The 21,107-nt window shown below is 43.9% G+C and overlaps 1 protein-coding gene across 4 annotated transcripts in view; it reads right to left on the bottom strand.

The window, feature by feature from the left end:
* The window catches only part of mrpl13 (mitochondrial ribosomal protein L13), a 194,865-nt gene that overhangs the window by 87,583 nt on the left and 86,175 nt on the right, over nucleotides 1–21,107 (bottom strand). For all 4 annotated transcript variants that reach the window (XM_070888813.1, XM_070888820.1, XM_070888806.1 and 1 more), the window contains 3 exons: nucleotides 19,952–20,045; nucleotides 19,319–19,379; nucleotides 8,130–8,216 (listed from right to left, as the gene is read on the bottom strand). In XM_070888813.1, coding sequence (XP_070744914.1) covers nucleotides 8,130–8,216; nucleotides 19,319–19,379; nucleotides 19,952–20,045 — 242 coding nt within the window. The remainder of the gene's footprint in view (nucleotides 1–8,129; nucleotides 8,217–19,318; nucleotides 19,380–19,951; nucleotides 20,046–21,107) is intronic.

Below are 21,107 nucleotides of genomic sequence, written 5' to 3'. Positions count from 1 at the left end.
GTGGGGACCTCAGGAGAAGGCCGATATGGATCATCCCCTCTGCACTTCTGGCTGAAGATGGTTGCAAAGCTTGTTTGCTGGGCTCCACCATCATGGAGCCTCCTCCTCCCATTAGTTGTTTAATTGTCCACCATTCATGACTGGATGTGGCATGACTGTAGAACTTTGATCTGATCGGTTGATTGTGGGATCGCTTAGCTCTGTCTACAGCATACTGCTTCCACTGTATAGAATGCATGTAGTCCTGTGTTGTGGCTTCCCCAGGTTGGCACCTCATTTTTAGGTACGCCTGGTGCTGTTCCTGGCTTGCTCTTCTACACTCTTCACTGAACCAGGGTTGGTCCCCTGGCTTGATGGTAGTCGTAGAGTGAGGGATATGCCAGGCCATGAGGTTACAGATTGCTGTGGAATACAATTCAGCTGCTGCTGATGGCCCAGTTTTACGCTGCTAGATCTGTTCTGAATCTACCTCATTTGGCATGGTGGTAGTGCCACACAACACGACGGAGGATGCCCTCAGCATGAAAACGGAACTTCGTCTGCACAAGGACTGTGCGGTGGTCACTGCTACCAATACCATCATGGAAAGATGCATCTGCAACAGGTCAATTGGTGAGGACGAGGTCAAGTAGGTTTTTCCCTCGTGTTGATTCTCTCACCACCGGCCACAGACCCAGTCTTAAGAGTGATTGCAGAGTACATTGTGTGCCATTGCTACCCTCAGTGCTTCTTCCAAGTGGTGTTCAGCATGGAGTACTGATTCATCAGCTGAGGGGGGGCAGTAGGTGGTAATCAGCAGGAGGTTTACTTGCCCATGCTTGACCTGATGCCATGAGTCTTCATGGGGACGGAGTCAATGATGGGGACTCCCAAGGCCACTCCCTCCCAGCTGTATACCACTTTGCCACCACCTTGGGTGGGTCCATCCTGCCGGTAGCACATGACATACCCAGGGATGGTGATAGAGCAGTCTGGGACTTTGGCTCAAAAGAATGGGGGTCAATTTTTCACGTTCATTTGTGCCATTTTTTGGCGCGCACCGTTTTTTTTGCCGTATTTATTTTTTTCAAAGTTTCCCTCTGCGATCTGCGCCGGCATAACTGACTTAGTTACGATTTTTAGAGGCCATTTTTTTTCTCCCTCATTGTTCGCAATTTGGCCAACATTTTTTTCTCTGAGGTCGGCGTATCTGGCGACTCCCGTAAAACCTTCTGGTGAGTTAAGAAAACCAGCGCACATTCACAAATCTGCGCTGAAAGATGCCACTGTTTTTAAATCGAAGATTTTGGAGGGAGTCACGAACACTGTCAAAATCAATAATAAAGTTCAACCTTTTTTACCCATCAACATAGAAGTGTAAATTTGTTGGATTTCAGAAGTTTTCTCTTTTTTCTTACTCACTCACACACCACCAGTGAACGTCTTTCAAAGGTTAAATTTAAGTATGGGGGTAATACTGACAATACCATACACTGTGTGAGCCTTCTGCATCATGGTACTACGTAGGAGACAACTGATTCGACTGCATCGCATCAGGAACATCAGAACCTGTAGGGTGCTGGGCAGGAAGCCTTACCCACCTCGGGTATATCGAGACAGGCGTTCATACCTCCACCTGAGTGTGATGCAGACCATGTCAGAAGGCTGCGTTTCCGCAAAGAAGTTGTAACTGAGATCTGAGAGTTGGTCAAAGCAGACCTGCAACCTAGAATCATCAGGAGGACTGCTTTGTCAGTTGAAGTGAAGGTTATAGCTGCACTTTTATCCTATGCCTCTGGATCGTTTTAAGCTACAACTGGGGATGTGTGCACCATTTCTCAACATGCAACACACGTCTCCATTCGCCAAGTCACGGCTTCACTGCATGTGCGTAGGAATGACTTCATAAAGTTCCCCATGACTGCCCAAGCAATCCATGACAGAGCTATGGGCTTCTCCAGGATTGCTGGCTTCCCAAAGGTACAGGGCTGCATTGATTGTACCCACATCACCTTGTGAACACCTTTGAAGGATTCCGAGATGTACAGGAACAGAAAAGACTCCATTAATATGCAGCTCATGTGTGACGACATGCATTATATCATGTCAGTGGATGCAAGATACCCTGGCAGCACCCATGTGTTCATCCTACGTAACAGCGTTATATCTGTCATGTTTCAGCAGCAGCAGCCAGAAGGGCAGAGCTGGCTATGGGAGACAAAGGGTGCCGTCTCGCCACCTGGCTCATGACGCCCCTATGCGTAACCCGGATGGAAGCTGATGTCAATACAACATGTTGTACATTGTGACACGCAGCATCATTGAGAGGACCATTGGCATATTGAAACAGCGTTTCCAATGCCTGGACCATTCCGGAGACTATTTGCTGTACTCACCTGAGATTGTCGGTCAATTCACTGTTGTGTGCTGCATGCTGCATAACTTAGCCATCATGAGGCAGTAACAGCTGGTAGTGGAAGACCCACCTGCGGTGAGAGTGGCTGATGATAATGACGTGGAAGATGCAGGTGACAAGCAGGAGGAGGAGGATGAGGAAGCTATGCAAGTGCCTGAGGCAAGAGCACGTGTCATGGTGCCCCTTTAATGATTGCTCGAGCGTTGCGCCAGCAGCTCATCCGTGAACGCTTTACTGATGCCCGTGGGCTCAGCGACAACTATTCCACATGAATATGTTTACTGTTTGGAGCTGTTCCGTAACGTTGTGTTGTGTTAATAGAAAATGATTCAGTTTTAATGTAAAATATATTTTATTCAAAAGTTTACAATGTACTTAACTTCAATAAATTTATTCCTGTAACAAACTTTACTTTAATATCACCCTTTAAAATCACTTAAAAATTTGTAAATTTACATAACTTGCAAAAAACTTTTAATTTGAGAACAGTTACAACAGTAACAATAATAACAGCAGCAGCAGCAAAGAAAGGCTGCACCCATCTCTCATCCCCCTTATTCTAAAACCGCTCATTGCGTTTGGTCTTGGATACTCCACAACCCCTGCCCACAGGAGGTGGCACAGTGTTTCTGGGCTTGGTACCAAGTTTATTCTTTCTAACATCTCGGGTACTCTGCATCTCTTGAGGGTGAGGGCGTCAGCGTCAGGCGGCAAGTTGGAGGGCCTGGCTCTTCAGAGGCTGGTGTGGGTATTGGAGTGGGAGTGACAGTTGATTCTGTCAATGGGCGCGGGGTCTGGGTGTGTTCCCTTATTGCAGCAGCTAACTCCAACATGCCGTCCCTCATGCGCCCTGACAGTGTCTCAATGACCTGCAGCATTCCCTCCCTCATGGTCAGTGACGTGGTTTGCACTACCTCTGACATTCCCTCCCTCATGCCCATTATTCCTCACTGATGGTCCCGGAAATCGTTCCCATTTCTTGTGTCATTGCTGTTACTTCTCCCAACAGTCCCGCTATTACATCGCTCACCCCACTGATGGCGTACAGGAGTGATCCGGGTAAGGTCAATGCTCTCCGCACTCAATGACATTATCTGAACCACATCTGTTAGATCCTGCACCTCAGGAGAGCGTAGTCGAGCTCTCCTTCCCCTCCTCCCCACAGCTGTGGCTCGCACCCAAACCACAGCCTGGGATGGTGGGGCCCTGGGTGTGCCTTGCTGCAATACACTACTGGAACCCGCAACCTCGGAAGGTGTGAAACCATGGAATGTCCCACCAACACTCAAACCACTAGTCACGGAAGGGGCTGTCACCTCCATGAGCGGCACCTCCTCCAAAGTCAGTACAACAGTGGGAGCTTCATCCAGCTCCATCACCTCCCCCTCTCCACCCATGTTCTTGGTCTGGAGGGTTGGATCGGAAGATATTCGCCTCTTCCGGCTCGTCCTCGTCTGAATCTTCTTCTGCATCGTCAGGGTTAGCTTCACGTTCTGCAAAAGATAATAGAACAGTCAAATGGTTAGCAACAGAGGAGGGGGAAGGGTGGGTGGCATGAGTAGGCTCACACATCACACGCCAGGCAGCAGGCTGATTTGAAGGACCATAATGAAGTTGCAGGACTTACCCTCTCCCTCGAGTGTGGGCCCAGCTTGTGCAGTACTGATTGATGGGTTCTGCTTGGAAAAAAGCAAAGTAGCAACCCTCTCTTCCAAGGGTGTCAGTGGGTGCGGATTTGCTGGGACTCCTGTTCGAGTTCTTTCCCTTTCATTAAGTGCCACTTTCCTCTGCAAAGATGAAAATGTAACTTTTTAGAGAGGGTGTCTTTCTGCTGGGTGGGACATATACAGCTGGTCACATTTACAATTACAATTCCATTGAATAAATGAAAATATTACTTACACTAAGTACTTGACCAAGGTCCTGCCACTTCTTTTTACACTGACCTCTAGATCTCATGGTGGTCACCATTGCACAGTAATCTTCTGCAACCTGGTTCGAGCATTTCTTCATTTCTTTGGGCGAACTTTTATCTGACCTCTGCTGGTGTCCAGCTCCTGCCGTCTGTTCTCAATCACAGTAACTAGTGCCTCCACTTCTTCCTGTAAGAAATTCTTGCTCCTTGCATCGCGGTGCATCTTGTACTGCTCCAGCTGCGATTTTTCCAACTCCTTCTCATACACACAATTGGCTCTTTAAAAATGGCTCATTGCCAAATCCGAGCTGTACTGAGCATGCACGTCCATTGGAACGATGTCAAAAACGGAACTTTTTTCTTCGCGCATGCGCAGAAGGTGCAGCTTTGTTTTTTGCCGCAGACAGCAGATTCCACCCCCCAAGGCAACTGAACACGCAGCGCGGCAACAAATTGGAATTATACATCGAGGAAACTTTGGCAAAATATTTCTGCCGCATTTCTGGCCTAGAAAAATGGGCATAACTCTGGCAATACGCCAGAAAATGGGCTTGGGGAAAATTGAGTCCATGATTCTGTGAATATGACTATGTCAGGCTGTTGCTTAACTAGTCTGTGGGACGATCACTATTACTGTTCAGCTATGCAAGTCAGAAGATTCACAGCCAATGATCCCCAAATATGGGAATTGCTTATGCCTATTTTGTATATACTGCGACTATAGTTATAGTCGAGTAATCGGTCACATTATTTTCAACCAGGGTCCCTTAAGATCATAAGTGGAAAATAGAAAAAAGACACAGATTAAATTAATGGTCAACAGCTATAGTCTACTATTTGTAGCAATTTTAGCTATAGTTAACACAGAACACGTTGAACAAGAAAAGCCAGTAAGTTCAAAAACAACAACTTGTATTTATATAGCACTTTTAACATAGTGAAACATTTCAAGGTGCTTCATAGGAGTATTAGTAGATAAAAAATTTGATACCGAGCTACACAAGGAGAAATTAGGGCAGGTGACCAAAAACTTGGTCAAAGAGGTAGGAGGGTCTTGAAGGAGGAAAGAGAGGTAGAGAGGTGGAGAGGTTTAGGCAGGGAATAGGAGAGCTTAGGGCCTAGGCAACAAAAGACACTGCCACCAATGGTTGAGCGATTATAATCAGGGATGCTCAAGAGAGCAGAATTAGAGGAGCGCAGACATCTCAGGGGGTTGAGAGGCTGAAGGAGATAACAGAGATAGGGAGGGGCGAGGCCATGGAGGGATTTAAAAACAAGGATGAGAATATTGAAATTGAGGCATTGATTAACCGGGAGCCAATGTAGGTTAGCGAGCACAGGGGTGATGGGTGAGCGGGACTTAGTGCGAGTTAGGACACGGGCAGCCGAGTTTTGGATCACCTCTAGTTTATGTAGGGTAGAATGTGGGAGGCCAGCCAAGTTAATGGTAGGGATGGTATAATTGGCCTCAGCACAATCAGATGATGGAAGAAAGATTTGGGAAGATGCTACAGGGTATTACTATCTTTACTAAGTGAAACCACAATGTCTCATGTTGCATAAGCAATAGCTGGTCTCCAATCAAGTGGATAAATAAGCTTTCCAAATTCATCTTACCTGTCAGCTTTGGCTCAGTAGCTCGCAACCTTGCCTTCTGAGTCAGAAGGTTGTAGTTTCAAGTCCCACTCCAGGGACCTGAGCACAAAAATCTAGACTAACACTCCAGTGCAATATTGAGGGAGTGCTGCACTCTCGGAGGTGCCGTCGTTCAAATGAACTGTAAAACCGAGGCCCCGTCTGCTCTGTCAGATGGGTGTAAAAGATCCCAGGGCACTCTTTCGAAGAAGAGGAGGGGAGTTAACCCCGGTGTCCTGGCCAATATTTATCCCTCAATCAATATTAGACAGATATAAAACAGATTACCTGGTCAACAACAACAACAACTTGTATTTATACAAGTTCTTCAAGTCTGTTCTTTCCACAGGCCACATGCAATCTATCTAAACACGGACTTTACCCCAGCTATTTAATCAAGAACTGTCTAATCTAAAAATTAATCAAGCAAAATGTTAGAGCATTTATCCATCCTTACACCTCCATGATTCAGTCTTAGTCTGCTGCGCTCAACACCACACCCAGAGCATGCACAGGAACTATTTCATAGCATGGAGTATTAAATTATCCCTCTATATTTATTCCTAGCACCATCAATGCTAATCCCAACCAAATACATACACAGCTTTTGTAAAAAGGAGTTCATCGACACAGCATCAATTGCTTTTTGCTGGAAATGTGTTCCACAAATCCATGGTTCTGAGGGGAAAAAAACCTTTTAATCTCTAGCTTCAATTTGATAGTAAAATCTATGTCCCTCAGTTCCTGTTACATTACAACAGTGGCTGCATTTCAAAAGCATTGGCTGAAAGTCTTTCTTTCCATAAAATATATCTTTTAGCATTTAAAGACCTGAATCATGTCTCTCCTCAATATTTACTTCAATGAAAACAAGTTCAGCTCTGAAAGTCTCTCCTTAAAATCAAACCCAAAGTCTTCGAATCATCTTTGCTCTTCTCAGAACCTTCTCCAGGGTCCTTTAAGGCAATGCATCCACAATTATACACAATCTCAACAGCATTGAGTGTTTTTTGAAAAACAAAGAGAGTGTGTTTGTAAATCTAAAGAAACAGGTCACCAATATCTGTCCTCCTCACAGTATTTCTGCCTAATTCAAAATATAGAATATAAAAGCATGGAATTTTAACAGACAGGAGAATATATCCCAGCAAACAATGTTAATGGAAATGTAATCCTACAACTGTTCACTGGAATAAAAATCAGGAGCATTTTTTTTTTTAAGTAGGTGCATTCAATTCTGAAGTTCCTTTCCAATGAAGGATATTTATGTATGTTTTCAATTACAGAATATTTTCATAAGGAGCATTTCGCAAAACATGTACTATATGCTGGAATATAATAAAAGGAAATTAAGACTGATCGTTTCAGAATTTGTTTTTGACATTCTTATTCTTTCCCTCAAATGAATGCAAGCGCTTGCCTCCATGTGTCCTTAGGTTGCTGGGTCAACAAACTAATAAAGCTCAGATGCTGTTGAAATTGGCTGGCAGTAAGAGTGGTCTTTGCTCAGCTCAAATTAGCTTGCAATGGAACAGAGCGAAATATCAATTTCTTGCTCTTTCACCGGTCCCCGCAACACCAGGGCAGACTGCTTTTACTCCTACATTTATATGTTGTTGAACCACTTCCACCAGTCTATGGCTGTATGTGATACAAAATCATTCCCGTTTATATACTGTGGCACAGGCTTGGAGGATGGAACAGCACCAGAACCACTATGCATACATTGAAAAAAGTCACAGCTCTGCAAAAGTGACTGACCTGACGTTAAAGCAACTTCTCGCAAGCAATAGTGTATATTTTTAATTACGGAAGTGACCTTCCTGATATTAGAGGAAGATCTGGACAAGCTGGCCAGGTACGCTTGCTGCCAGCAGCGCTCTACTCTCAGAGGCATGCTACTCTGCTTAGTTTATATCAGTGGGGCCTTCAAAGGCAAGGCTGCAATATAACTAGACTAAATGGGGGCTACAAACGCACAAGAGCAGCTGGCTTTTTAATGAAGACGCTTGTAAAACTTGGAAATTGGTCACTTAGTCCAGAACAGCTAGCTCAGCAAACTTGTCCGCTCTAATGGGAGCACATATTCACTCCCAACAAAGGAGAGATTATGTAACAAGAAACATCAACAACTGAATTTGGATGTTTAATAGAGAAAATAAAATTGATGCCTGTTAAACTTACCTCACCTGGGAAGAGATGCAACCTTTGCATCATCGTTCTTCGAAGCAAATTCCTTGGCAGCATACCGTAGATAGCCAGTTTTACAATCTGTAACAAAAATACACCATTCAAACTCCAACCACATTATTAATTATACCCTTTTGTGACCAGGTTTATCAAAACCTAAAAAAAAGTTACACCTCAAGATTTAAGAGTTTTCAAAAACAAATTTGCTATACATTTCTCAGATGAACATGATGCTTTCTCAAACTTTACTGCGCTATTTTTTGCATTTGGATTTAACAAAATGAGGGTATTGGGCTCACATCATGCATTGAAATGTTTCAGTGCGTTGTTCAGTCAGACAGTAACTAACAGATTTTATACAACAAAAGGAGCAGTGGAATGGATTTCTGAAACTAGATAAAGACAATGATATAGTTCCTGAAAAGGGAAGTTTTACAACAAAAAAGTCTTACACTTTAAAAAGGCTGTGGTTGAACTACCCTTTGGTAAAATGTTCCACTCTTTCCCCCTTCTTGCTCATGTCAGCATCTGATAATATGGAATTCGCGCAGTTTTCCCACACCTAGCTAAATTGTTTTTAATACAACAAAAGCTGTACACTCTCTCCCATAAGCCTTAATGGCTTAACAAGATTGCATTTCTGTTAATTTGTACTGTATGGGACTTACATTCTTTCAAAGAAAAACTCAACGATCTTTCTTGGGATATTTATTATTGGAGAAAAGGAGCTCTGGGTTTAACAGATCATTATACAATAAAAGAATATTTATCAAAAATATCCTACATTCCAAGCACAATTACTACAGACAAAAAATAAATATAATTGACTGCCCTTGGTTGAAAAGACTTCCCAAAACTAAGGAATGTTATGTTTCTATTTAACAAGTCACTGCATTTAAAAGTAACTGTGCATAGCGCTACATAATTAGTATTTTCTTTCCCCCCATTTTTGCTTTAAAACCTATAATGAATAAAAGTGCAAGATACCAAGAGTTCGTATAGGCGCCAATGGTTCGATGTAAAACAACACCCTGTTCAACTGAGTGAAGTGCTGCTGACAAAAGCACTTTCAGCTGAAATAATAATAGAAATAGCAAGAGTTTAATTTGCTGTACAATTGGAGAAGCAGAACAGAGGAAGGGAAAGCATACATATAAATTTCTTCAGGAGACTGAGAAGAACACAAATGAAAAATCCAGAATGAGTAACTAGATCAACAGTGCACTTATTTATCCAGCAATTGTACGGATCCTTTGACTTTTTATATAGTGCACAGTCAGAGGATGAAACAAGAGAAAAACTAACATACAATGCTGGAAACACTCAGCAAGTCAATCAGCATCTGTGGAGAGAAGGGACGAGTTAATGGTTCAGGTGTGGACCCTTCATCAGAACTGGACGAGACTACAACTGAAATGTTAACCCATCTATTCTCTACAGATGCTGACTGACCTGACCGGCTGAGTATTTCTAGCACACTGAAATATTTGACTCGTGAGTAGCACTGAAGGCAACAAGAGGATTTTTTTTTATTTTATAGGGGAAATTAAAACATAAAAATAATGAGTCATTAATTTAAAAAAATCTATTCTCTCTATCTTTTTTCAATATTTTAATCTCGCAAGCTTTTGATAGCATCTGTTATGCCAACTATATGGAGTTTATTAAAAAGTTTACACCTCCCTGCTGGCTAACTACAATGCTGTCCCATTCACAGCCAACTTATTAGAAGACGAGGGATGATATCAGTGCCAGCGACCCAGTCCTCACAATCCCATCAAAACACTCAGCTTAGAATAAATCTCATTACAGAGGGAAAACATACTGTGGCCAAAATTGCCCATCGCTGGAAATGGGGAACATTCACCCCATTTCTAGTATTTTTACTGCCGCAGTAGATGAGGTGGCCTCTTGAGCGAAATTCCGCTCTTTGGCCTTTTTTTCCCCCTGACAGTCCGGAAGTTGCTCATAATGGGGGCTGATATGCAGCGGTAAGCACACTAGAGGGGCGGAGGTTGGGCAGGGTGTGCTGTCCGCCACTGTCAGTCAGCAGCGTAGCGCTGATGATGTCATCACGGCGACGTATCACTACGGCTCTCCCCTTCACAAATGGGAGCCTTCGCGATTTTTAACATTCGGTCCACTTGGCCACCTGCGAGGGTTTCGGCCGGGCCAGTAGCCTGGCACCCAAAAGGGAGTGCCAGGCTGCCTGTTGGCAGCACGGCCGAACCCAGGGGCATAATTGCCGGCCCGACATGCCAGTCAACGGACAAACAAAAACATGGCAGCAGCGGCAGTGCATCCTCCCCTTTAATGAAGCCGCACCGCCATTTTAAAAGGCCACAGCCTCACTGGACTGCCTTACAAAAGCAGCTTTTGGCACCGCCGGCGGGAGGAAGATTTTCTCGGTGGTATTTCGCTGTCGGGGGTGAGGGGGGTGGGGGGTGCACTCTGATGACGGCTCGGCAGCAGTGGAGCGGGGTGGGGGGGGGGGGGGGGGGCGGGCCACCACGGGATACTGCAGAAGTAGACTTTTGATAATGGCGGCCATTGCACGAAAAATTGCACTCTGCAGCGTGGCTGCCAATTTCCGATGGTAACAGGCCTTAAGGAAAGGGGCAATTTTGGCCGCACTGTTCCTTATATTAAATAAAATTGCAGTACATATTTCCACAGTTGATGGGTAAAGAATTATAGTGGGATCTTATGGAGGGATGCTTAACCTATTTTTTGTTTACACCATTCCCACCTCGTTACCATTTAGGTAAATTCTGTGTTGACTCAAATGTTTCAATTTTGGTATTCCTGACCTTTGTGAGGAGACTACATCTTAGTTTGATTACCATTGAAAGATGGTGCCAATGAATATTAAAAGGCACTGCAGATTCAAGTGCTCATTACCAATAAATAACTTTTTAAGACTAAACATAACTTTTATAAATAAAAACAAAGGAATATTTAAAAGTTCTTTTCCAGTTTGTACAAGGTATGGGTAACATTAATCAGCAGGTTGCTCAAGGCACTCCTCCTACATGGTATCATGCTCTCAAAGTGTGGCATTCATTGCCAAACATGGCGTTAACATTGGATTTGTATCGGACAACTGACAATCAAATGGGATCAATAAAACAGCCATTTATCTTAAGAAATTTATTGTAAGGGTATGGAAAGAAAATGTTAAACTTAATTTAAAGAATATGGGCTCAATTTTGCCCAAAGTCGTTTTTTGACGCATTGCCAGAGTTACGCCCATTTTTCTAGGCCAGAACTACTCCAAAAATGAATGTGCCATGCTTCCCTGCGGTATTTTTCCAAATTGGCGCCGCGCAGCATGTGCAGTAGCCTCGGGGGGGAGGGGGGGTAGAGCCTTAAGTCTGCGCCAAATAAATGATGCCGCCCCTTCTGCGCATGTGCGGGGAAAAAAAGGACGTTTTTGACATGATTCCTATGGGCATGCATGCGCAGTACAGCTCTCGGTTTGCAATCAGCCATTTTTAAGAGCCAGTTGTGTGTTGTGAGAACGTTGAGTGCGATGTGAGAACTGTAATTATCATTGGAAAAATCGGAGCTGCAATACAAGATGCAACGTGGCACCAGGACCAAGAATTTCTTACAGGATGAAGTGGAGGCACTAGTTACTTTGATTGAGATCAAATGCAGGAGCTGGACACCAGCAGAGGTCACATAAAAGTTCTACCAAAAGAAATGAACAAACGCTGGAACCAACTTGCAGAAGATTACTGTGCAATGGTGACTCACCCAGAGGTCTGGAGGCTGGTGCAAAAAGTGGCAGGACCTTGGTCAAGTAAAGTAATATTTTCATTTTTCAATGGAATTGCAATTGTAAATGTGACCATCTGTATGTCCCACACAGCAGAAAGACACCCTCTCTAAAAAGTTATATTTTCATCTTTGCAGAGAAAAGTGGCACACAACAAACGAGAAAGAACTCGAACAGGAGGAGGCCCGGCATATCTGCACCCACTGACATCCTTGGAAGAGAGGGTCGCTGCTTTGATGGGTCTTGCCTGGAGAAAAGCAACCACCACTCCACAAGCTGGGCCCACACTCGAGGGAGAGGCTAAATCCTACAAATTCCACAGTCTGGCTTTCCTAAATGTTAAGTACTGCGCGGGCTAGCCATGCTTCGGTTCATGGGGATGTCTCCGTCAGCTGCGCTTCGGTTGATGCAATGTGCTATCATTCATCGTAGTCCTTCAAATCAGCCTGCTGCCTGCGCTGAGAGAGCCTACTCATGCCACCCTGCCCCTTCCTCTGCTGCTAACCTTGTCTATTCTGTTATATTTTGCAGAACTTGAGGCCAACCCGGACGATGCAGATGTTGATGCGCCTGAAGAGAACATCTTCCAATCCCACCTTCCAGACCAAGAGCATGAGGGTGAGGGGGAGGGGATGGATGAAGCCTCCACTGTTTTACTGACTTTAGGGGAGGTGCAGATGTCATCCATTGAAGTGCCAGCCCCTTCCCTGACTAGTGGTTTGAGTGTTGGTGGGTCATTCCATGGTTTCCCACCGTCCGAGGCTGGGGATTCCAGTGGGGTGCAGTAAGGCACACCCAGGGCCCCACCGTCCGAGGTTGCGGGTCCCAGTGGTGGGGTGCAGCGAGGCACACCCAGGGCCCCACCGTCCGAGGTTGCGGGTCCCAGTGGTAGGGTGCAGTAAGGCACACCCAGGGCCCCACCTTCCGAGGCTGTGGGTCCCAGTGGTGGGGTGCAGCGAGGCACACCCAGGGCCCCACCTTCTGAGGCTGTGGGTCCCAGTGGTGGGCTGCAGCGAGGCACACCCAGGGCCCCACCGTCCGAGGTTGCGGGTCCCAGTGGTGGGGTGCAGCGAGGCACACCCAGGGCCCCACCGTCCGAGGCTGTGGGTCCCAGTGGTAGGGTGCAGTAAGGCACACCCAGGGCCCCACCTTCCGAGGTTGCGGGTCCCAGTGGTGGGGTGCAGCGAGGCACACCCAGGGCCCCACCGTCCGAGGCTGTGGGTCCCAGTGGTAGGGTGCAGTAAGGCACACCCAGGGCCCCACCTTCCGAGGCTGTGGGTCCCAGTGGTGGGGTGCAGCGAGGCACACCCAGGGCCCCACCTTCCGAGGCTGTGGGTCCCAGTGGTGGGGTGCAGCGAGGCACACCCAGGGCCCCACCGTCCGAGGCTGTGGGTCCCAGTGGTGGGGTGCAGCGAGGCACACCCAGGGCCCCACCGTCCAAGGCTGCAGGCCCCACTGGGATGCCGCGAGCCACACCGAGGGTGAGGAGGGGAAGGAGAGCTCGACTGCGCTCTCCTGAGGTGCAGGATCTAACAGATGTGGTTCACATGATGGCAATGAGTGTGGAGAGCATTGATCTTACCCAATCTCTCCTGGAAACCATCAGTGGGGTGGGTGATGAGGTATCGGGACTATTGGGAGAAGTAACAACACTCACGAGAAATGGGAACACTGTTCGGGAACATGAGGGAGGAATATCTCAGTCAGCTGAAACCATGTTGGTGCACATGCAGGAGAAAATGTCGCAGGTAGCTGATGCAGTCAGTGAACATGAGGGAGGGAATGTTGGAGGTAGTAGAGATACTGTCAGGGCACATGAGGGAGGGAATGTCGCTGTTAGCTGCTGCAATAAGGGAACACGCCCAGACCCCGTGCCTATTGACAGAATCAACTGGCACTCCCACTCCAATCCCCAGACCAGCCTCTGAAGAGCTCCAAACCGGGCCCTCCACATTGCCGCCTGCCCACCCCCCCCCCAACAGGTGCGTATTACCCGAGATGCTAGAAAGAATAAGCTTGGTACCAACCCAAGAAACACTGCGCCACCGCCTGCGTGCAGGAGTGGTGAGTTACCAAGACCAAGCGCAGCGGGCGTTCTTAGAATAAGGTGGAGGAGAGAAGGGTGCAGCCTTTCTTTGCTGCTGCTGCTGTTGTTATTATTATTGTTGTTACTGTTGTAACTGTTGTTCTCAAATTAAAAGTTTTTTGCAAGTTATGTAAAAGTTAGTAAGTTATCTTAAAGTTTTTAAGTGATCTTAAAAGTTTGTAAGTGATCTTAAGTGAAAACGTTAAAGTTTGATTCAAGAATTTGTTTAATAAAGTTAAGTACAAACAAATATTTGTTAAACTTTTGAATAAAATATACTTTAAATTATAACTGAATCATTTCTATTATTTGTTCCATTATTAACACAACTTTTGAAGTAAACAAGAATAATTTCCATCATTTGTTCCATTAACACAATACAACATTACAGAACAGGTCCAAACAGTAAACATGGTCCATTTCGAATAGTTGCCGTTGAGCCTTCAGGCAGCAAAGCGTTCACGGATGAGCTGCTGGTGCAAGGCTCGAGCAATCGTTAAAGGGACACGACGGCCTGCCCTCCTCTGCCGTCGTGCTCCGGGTTCAGGTAGTTAGATGGTTTCCTCATCCTGATCCTCCTCCTCATCATCTGTATCTTCCTCATTATTATCATCACCCGCTTTTACCTCAGGCGGGTCCTACTACTACCATCTGCTGCTACGTCATCATGGCTAAATTATGCAGCATGCAGCACACAACAGTGAACTGACTGACAATCTCATGGGAGTATAGCAAGTAGCCTCCGGAATGGTCCAGGCATTGGAAATGCTATTTGAAGATGCCAATGGTCCTCTCTATTATGATGCTGCGCGTCGCAATGTGCGACATGTTGTATTCCCGATCAGCTTCCGTTCGGGTTACGCGTAGGGGCATCATGAGCCAGGTGGCAAGGCCGTACTCTTTGTCTCCCAGTAGCCAGCTCTGCCCTTCTGGCTACTGCTGCAACATGGCAGATATATCGCTCTCGCGTAGGATGAATGCATCATGGGTGCTCCCAGGGTATCTTGCATCAATTGACATGATGCGATGCATGTCGTCACACACGAGCTGCACATTAATGGAGTGGAAGCCTTTTCTGTTCCTGTACATCTCGGAATTCTCCAAAGATACTCGCAAGACAATGTGGGTACAATCAATGCAGCCCTGTACCTTGGGGAAGCCAGCAATCCTGGAGAAGCCCACAGGCCTGTCATGCATTGCCTGGGTGGTCATGGGGAACTTTATGTAGTCATTCCTCCGGGCATATAGTGCAGCAGTCACCTGCCGAATGCAGACATGTGTTGCATGTTGAGAAATGGAGCACACATCCCCAGTTATAGCTTGGAAGGATCCGGATGCATAGAATGAAAGTGCAGCTGTAACCTTCACTTCAACTGACAAAGCAGTCCTCCTGATGCTTCTAGGTTGCAGGTCTGCTTTGACCAACTCACAGCGCCTTCCACAGCCCCCCACCCCACCCCCCCGGCTTCTTTTGCAGCCAAGCCCCGAACTCTTGTGTCTGGGTGTGGGACCAATTCTGCCGACAGACGCTCTGATCCTTGAGCCCTGTTTGCAGACGTGTCAGTTGAAAGAATTTGAAAAGTTACAGAATTCCATCAAACTTCCATTTATTGCGTTATAAGGTTAAAAAAAATTAATCTTTATTATGCATAGTTAAGTGTTCTTGACTCCCTCTAAAACTTCACTGAAAAACAATGGTATCTTTTTGCACTGATTTTTCAATGTACACTGCTTTTTCTTAACTCACCAGAAGGTTTTTCAGGAGTGGTCAGATACGCTAGGAGAATTTCTTTGGGGGCAAACTTCCATAATTGAAAAATCTGGCGCAGACATCGGGTTACGCCCCCAAGACGCAAAAAAAAAATAAAACTAAAAAAATCGTAACTAACTCAGTTACGCTGGTGCAGATTCCTTGGGAAAACTTTAGTTTTTTTAACTTACGCCAAAAAAAGTGGTGCACGCCAAAAAAACAGCACAAATCACTGGGGAAAATTGAGCCTATTATATTAGAAATTATTACCTCGCAACCGTGAAAGTCCGCTATTGCTTTGACTTTGCGTCATGGATTTTATTGTGATGGATACTCCGATTATTATTAATGTATGCTTCTCCTATTGGATGGTTGATCTACTTAGTTTTGGAAACAACTTTTGATCTCTGGCAAATGTACTCCAGATCATTAAGGTTTTATTAACATACTGAAGATAATGACAATAGACTTGCTTTGTCACAGATTGAATATTCCATTAACACATTTGACCATTCCATTGAAAGTGTGACCATTAAAGCAGCATTGACTGATGTAGTTTTTTACTGTGTACAAACTGAAATATTTTATTACTATTCTAATACAAAATACCAATTTTCAATTATCATTTCCTTTCTTATATTAGGGCCAGTTTGATGCAAGAAGTTTATGTTTATGTAAGTAGGCAACATAAGACATAAGATGACTCATCTCAAACTTTCTCCCCTTTGCTTCAAGGGGAAGGAGCTTTCCCTGACAGTCCTACTGAAAGTATAAAGGAACTCACCATGTGGAGGACCGTGGAGAGCAAACCAATATACTAACATTCCATGGCACGGCACATTAGTGCAAGAATGTGACAATCTACAGAAATACTAAACAGCACAACTGTTCATCGTCTGTCCAACAATGAACAGTTTAGCCACTGGCATTGACAAACAGTTCTTACTTAAAATATGCTGCAACATTTCAGAAATGCGTAATGAAACAGTTTTCCCACAGCTAACAACTGATGTGTGATGTCTACTTGTATGACCGAGGTCACTCGCGGCTCCCCTTTTTTATTGCTGGTGTAACCTGTTTTCTCAAAAGCTTTCCACAACTTCCAAAAAAATACACAAAAGAGACCTGTCCTCGGAAAAAGTACAAATGCAGTACTCATGCCTTTGTGAACTTCAAATGTGGAGGACAAACTAAAGAATTCCCATTAAAAGAGAAGTAAAACTTTTACTGTGTTAAAGTGGGTAAGAGCAGATGATTTTTCTATTTTTGGTTTTGAGAAAGTTAAACAAAACATCACAATCTCAATAATGTAGGGTACTAATGTTGAACTAATGCGTTTTTACTTTAACAGTTTATAGTTACCTGATTTAGCAAATCTGCTTAGTACAGCACCTAGTACTTGCTTTGGAGGCAGTTCAGAGAAGGTTCACTGGGTTGATTCCGGGGATGAGGGGGTTGACTTATGAGGAAAGGTTGAGTAGGTTGGGCCTCTACTCATTGGAATTCAGAAGAATGAGAGGTGATCTTATCGAAACGTATAAGATTATGAGGGAGCTTGACAAGGTGGATGCAGAGAGGATGTTTCCACTGATGGGGGAGACTAGAACTAGAGGGCATGATCTTAGAATAAAGGGACGTCTATTTAAAACAGAGATGAGGAGAAATTTCTTCTCTCAGAAGGTTGTAAATCTGTGGAATTCGCTGCCTCAGAGAGCTGTGGAAGCTGGGACATTGAATAAATTTAAGACAGAAATAAACAGTTTCTTAAACGATAAGGGGATAAGGAGTTATGGGAAGCGGGCGGGGAAGTGGAGCTGAGTCCATGATCAGATCAGCCATGATCTTATTGAATGGCGGAGCAGGCTCGAGGGGCCGTATGGCCTACTCCTGTTCCTATGTTCTTAATCTAGGCTGACATTTCAGTGCATACTAAGGGAGTGCTGTACTGTCGGAGGTGCTGTCTTTCAGATGAGATGTTAAACCAAGGCTACATCTGCCCGTTCAGGTGGACCTAAAAGATTCCATGTCACTATTTCAAAGAAGAGCAGGGCGTTCTCCCCGGTGTTCCAGTCAACATTTATCCCTTAACCAACATCCCCAAAGAAAACAAATTATTTGGTTATTATCATATTGCTGTTTGTTGGACCTTGCTGTGTGCAAATTGGCTGCCGTGTTCCCTACATTATAACAGTGACTATGCTTTAAAAGTACTTCATTGATGGTAGAGCGCTTTGCAACGTTATTAAGTGGTGAAAGGCGCTCCATGAATGCAAGTCTTTCTTTTACACACAGGACAAATGTGGTTGCCAAATGGTCTTCTGTTGTGGCCAGCTCAATGACACAAGAGCATCTTAAAAATTACAAAGCAAAGTGGAGAACAGGGTGCTCACAAAATTAATGAACCGTAAAGAATCTTTTCATTATGATTCAGTGACAGATACATGGAAACAGCGCACACAAGTGCCCAGTTCCAGATTACAAGTACAAGCAGGTGGCTTTAACGTTTAACGTCACAGATCGAAGCTATCATGCAAGGATAGATTTCAGAGAAGCAGGATGTAAATTCCTGCATCTCAAATGAATACCAGTAAAATACAATGTAACTGTTATGTTTATACTGAAGGGGTTTCACTGTACACTGAAGACAATACGACGAATTGCATTTCTATCTACTCTATCTTCAGTGCTGTATGGAACTTCTTTCAATAGTTCAACTCATTGCCTTGTGTCTTTTTCAGTTCTGTTCTCGATTTGAATAAGGTGCATGTGCAATTCATCATTTTCTTTTACTTTTATTTAGATACATGCAGGTGTGTTTGACAAGCTTTTTTTTTTGTTCTGCGGCAGTTAAATGGAGAGGTTTTAACATATCAACCTTTAATTTTCCTCTCAATTTTTTCTGCCAGTCTTCCTTCCCCTACTCCTCCCCTCTTGAAGGCAGTGACTCGGGCCAGTATATGGTCCAACAGGCAAAGGCAACTCTTCAGTATGTCACACCCAAGTGGCATTCTTAATGCGTGAGCCTCAACAGTGAGTGTTGGCAGGCAATTTGACATTGAGGGGCACCACGTCCCATCCCAATCTTGTACGTACCTAGTATCCACACATGCACAGTTCCAGCGGGGGAATCACTGAATTCCAATCAGGAGCAGGAATGCTGGCCAGTTTTATTTCTCCCTAACCCATAGATGCTCAACTTAAGTGTACCAGTGCATTGGCGAACTCAGCACAGGCTAAAGATTGAATCTGAAATTCTCCTGTTCTGTATGGCTTAGCATCAAACTATGCAGTGTATTTATCTACAGACCCATTGTTAGAGCTCCTACATATTGTCTCTTTAGAGTACAGGATCTTTGTCACTCTTAAAACATAAGCTTTTTCTTAAAGTTACACTGTATATGGTACTATATTTTTTTGTATGGCCACAAAAACCTAGTTGTAAAAATAAGAGTGGTGGTACTGCCTCTTTAATTATAGTATTTTATGAATAAATAAAGTAACTTTGTGCATCAATTTAAAGTTTGGCCCAAGTAAAAAATGTATTCTAGAAACATCCATATACTTACTGCAGTGGGGTCCTTCTGGTGCAATTGGGCAGCTGTCACTTGCTTAAATCCACCAGGATAACTGAAATTAAAATTGCATTTTAAATTTCCAATGTACCCTGTTCTAACCTCTAAGTACTAAAAGTCTCAAGTAACTGTAATGATTTTAGAAATTCAAACAATGTTACAATTTTCTTGCATTTAACATTCTATAATATTAATTTAGAGCGTTCATTTAGATCTTCATTAAGAAGTAGACACCACAAGGGTTCAAAAGAGTAGGAGGAAAATGAAGTAAAAAGGAAAGTTAGGTGATGCCAACCTTGAGTTTCAAAATCCATGGGTTGTAGAAGGAAGCGAATACTGAGGGAGTTTTTTTGGCTAATGCAGAGAGAGTTAATATATGAATAAATATGCTATAAACACAAGAACATAAGAAATAGGAGCAGAAATAGGCCATTCAGCCCTTCAAGCCTGCTCTGCCATTCAATAGGATCATGGCTGATCTTCGACCTCAACTGCACCTTTCTGCATTATCCCCATATCCCTTGATTCCCTTAGTATCCAAAACATATATGGCTCTCAGGCTTGAATATACTCAATGACTGAGCATAAACTGCAACCTTTATTTGTTTTTATTAATTTCCTACTTACCCACTGTGAGAGGAGTACACCTTCTGTTCCCACTTATTTCCGGAGAATGCAATGTGCTTTGTATTTACTACTACAACATGGTCGCCACAGTCACCTGAAAGTAAATTCAGCTGGTTACTCAGTTGGAAATTGCCATTCCATTAGATTTTTTTCTTTTACACAAAAAAACCAGACAGAGGCATTCTGAAAAGGTTGAGTTTAAGCCATATTGCTGATGCTAAAAAAACTTGGTTCTTTGGAATGCATATTATTTGCCCCAAAATTCCTTTGCATAAAATCAGCAGATGTTGCATGAAAAAAAGACATATTTAATTTGGCATTTGAGAACGTAAAAAAAAATTCAACCACAGACTGTTAAAAACCACAACAATTTGAGTTGAGACATTCTCAGGAAAAGTGCTCACATTTTAAAAAGTTTCCTGAGGTTAAACGATTACAATCGCTTTCCCTGCTACTGGTGCAATCCGGTCGAATATTCCGATGCGAGGCAAATTCAGGGATTGATAGAACTTGCTTTGATTTAGTTTTAACTGTAGTTAAGCACCTCCAATATGAACATTACCATCATGCTAAAGTGACAAACCAACGATCTTCTGGGTTACTACTACACCCATCAAATGACATATGCAACAATAAAACCAGTCTGACCAGATTTTACAGGGAGAATTTTACCTGGGGAGAATATAGATACTGTTGCTGGATATATGCACTGGCTAAATCAAAGGTTGCCCACATTAATGCATCTTTGCCATGATAAAAATTCATACAAATGCTCCAGTATCAACTTTTTCACAAACTTCTCCCCATTATCTGGTTGGCATCCAGTAAATATTTCACGACAGCATCTATAGTGTAAAGAAGTGAAATACTTCTTCGATAGTACAAGTATGACCACCTATACTTTCATCAGTTCAGCGAGCAAACTTGACAAATTCAAAAGTAAACCCATAGAAAAACTCGCATGCAGTTAAGATTGGGTTCACTTTGGAATGGTTGTGTTTCCTTTCCATGTAAAATATACTACAAGTTTACACACACCTGCTCACCAGGTTTAGTTTTCCTGTGCCTAGGCACGACTTCTAGGTAGATCTAAGAAATCAGTAAGGAAACCATTTGCACAGATGTTTAGTAATTTGCATTGTTTTAATGTACATCA

Source organism: Pristiophorus japonicus, chromosome 1 (genome assembly GCF_044704955.1).
Source record: "Pristiophorus japonicus isolate sPriJap1 chromosome 1, sPriJap1.hap1, whole genome shotgun sequence".
NCBI classification, from domain to species: domain Eukaryota; kingdom Metazoa; phylum Chordata; class Chondrichthyes; family Pristiophoridae; genus Pristiophorus; species Pristiophorus japonicus.
Note: the sequence above shows the minus strand (reverse complement) of the source record. Positions and strands in the feature narration are given on the sequence as shown.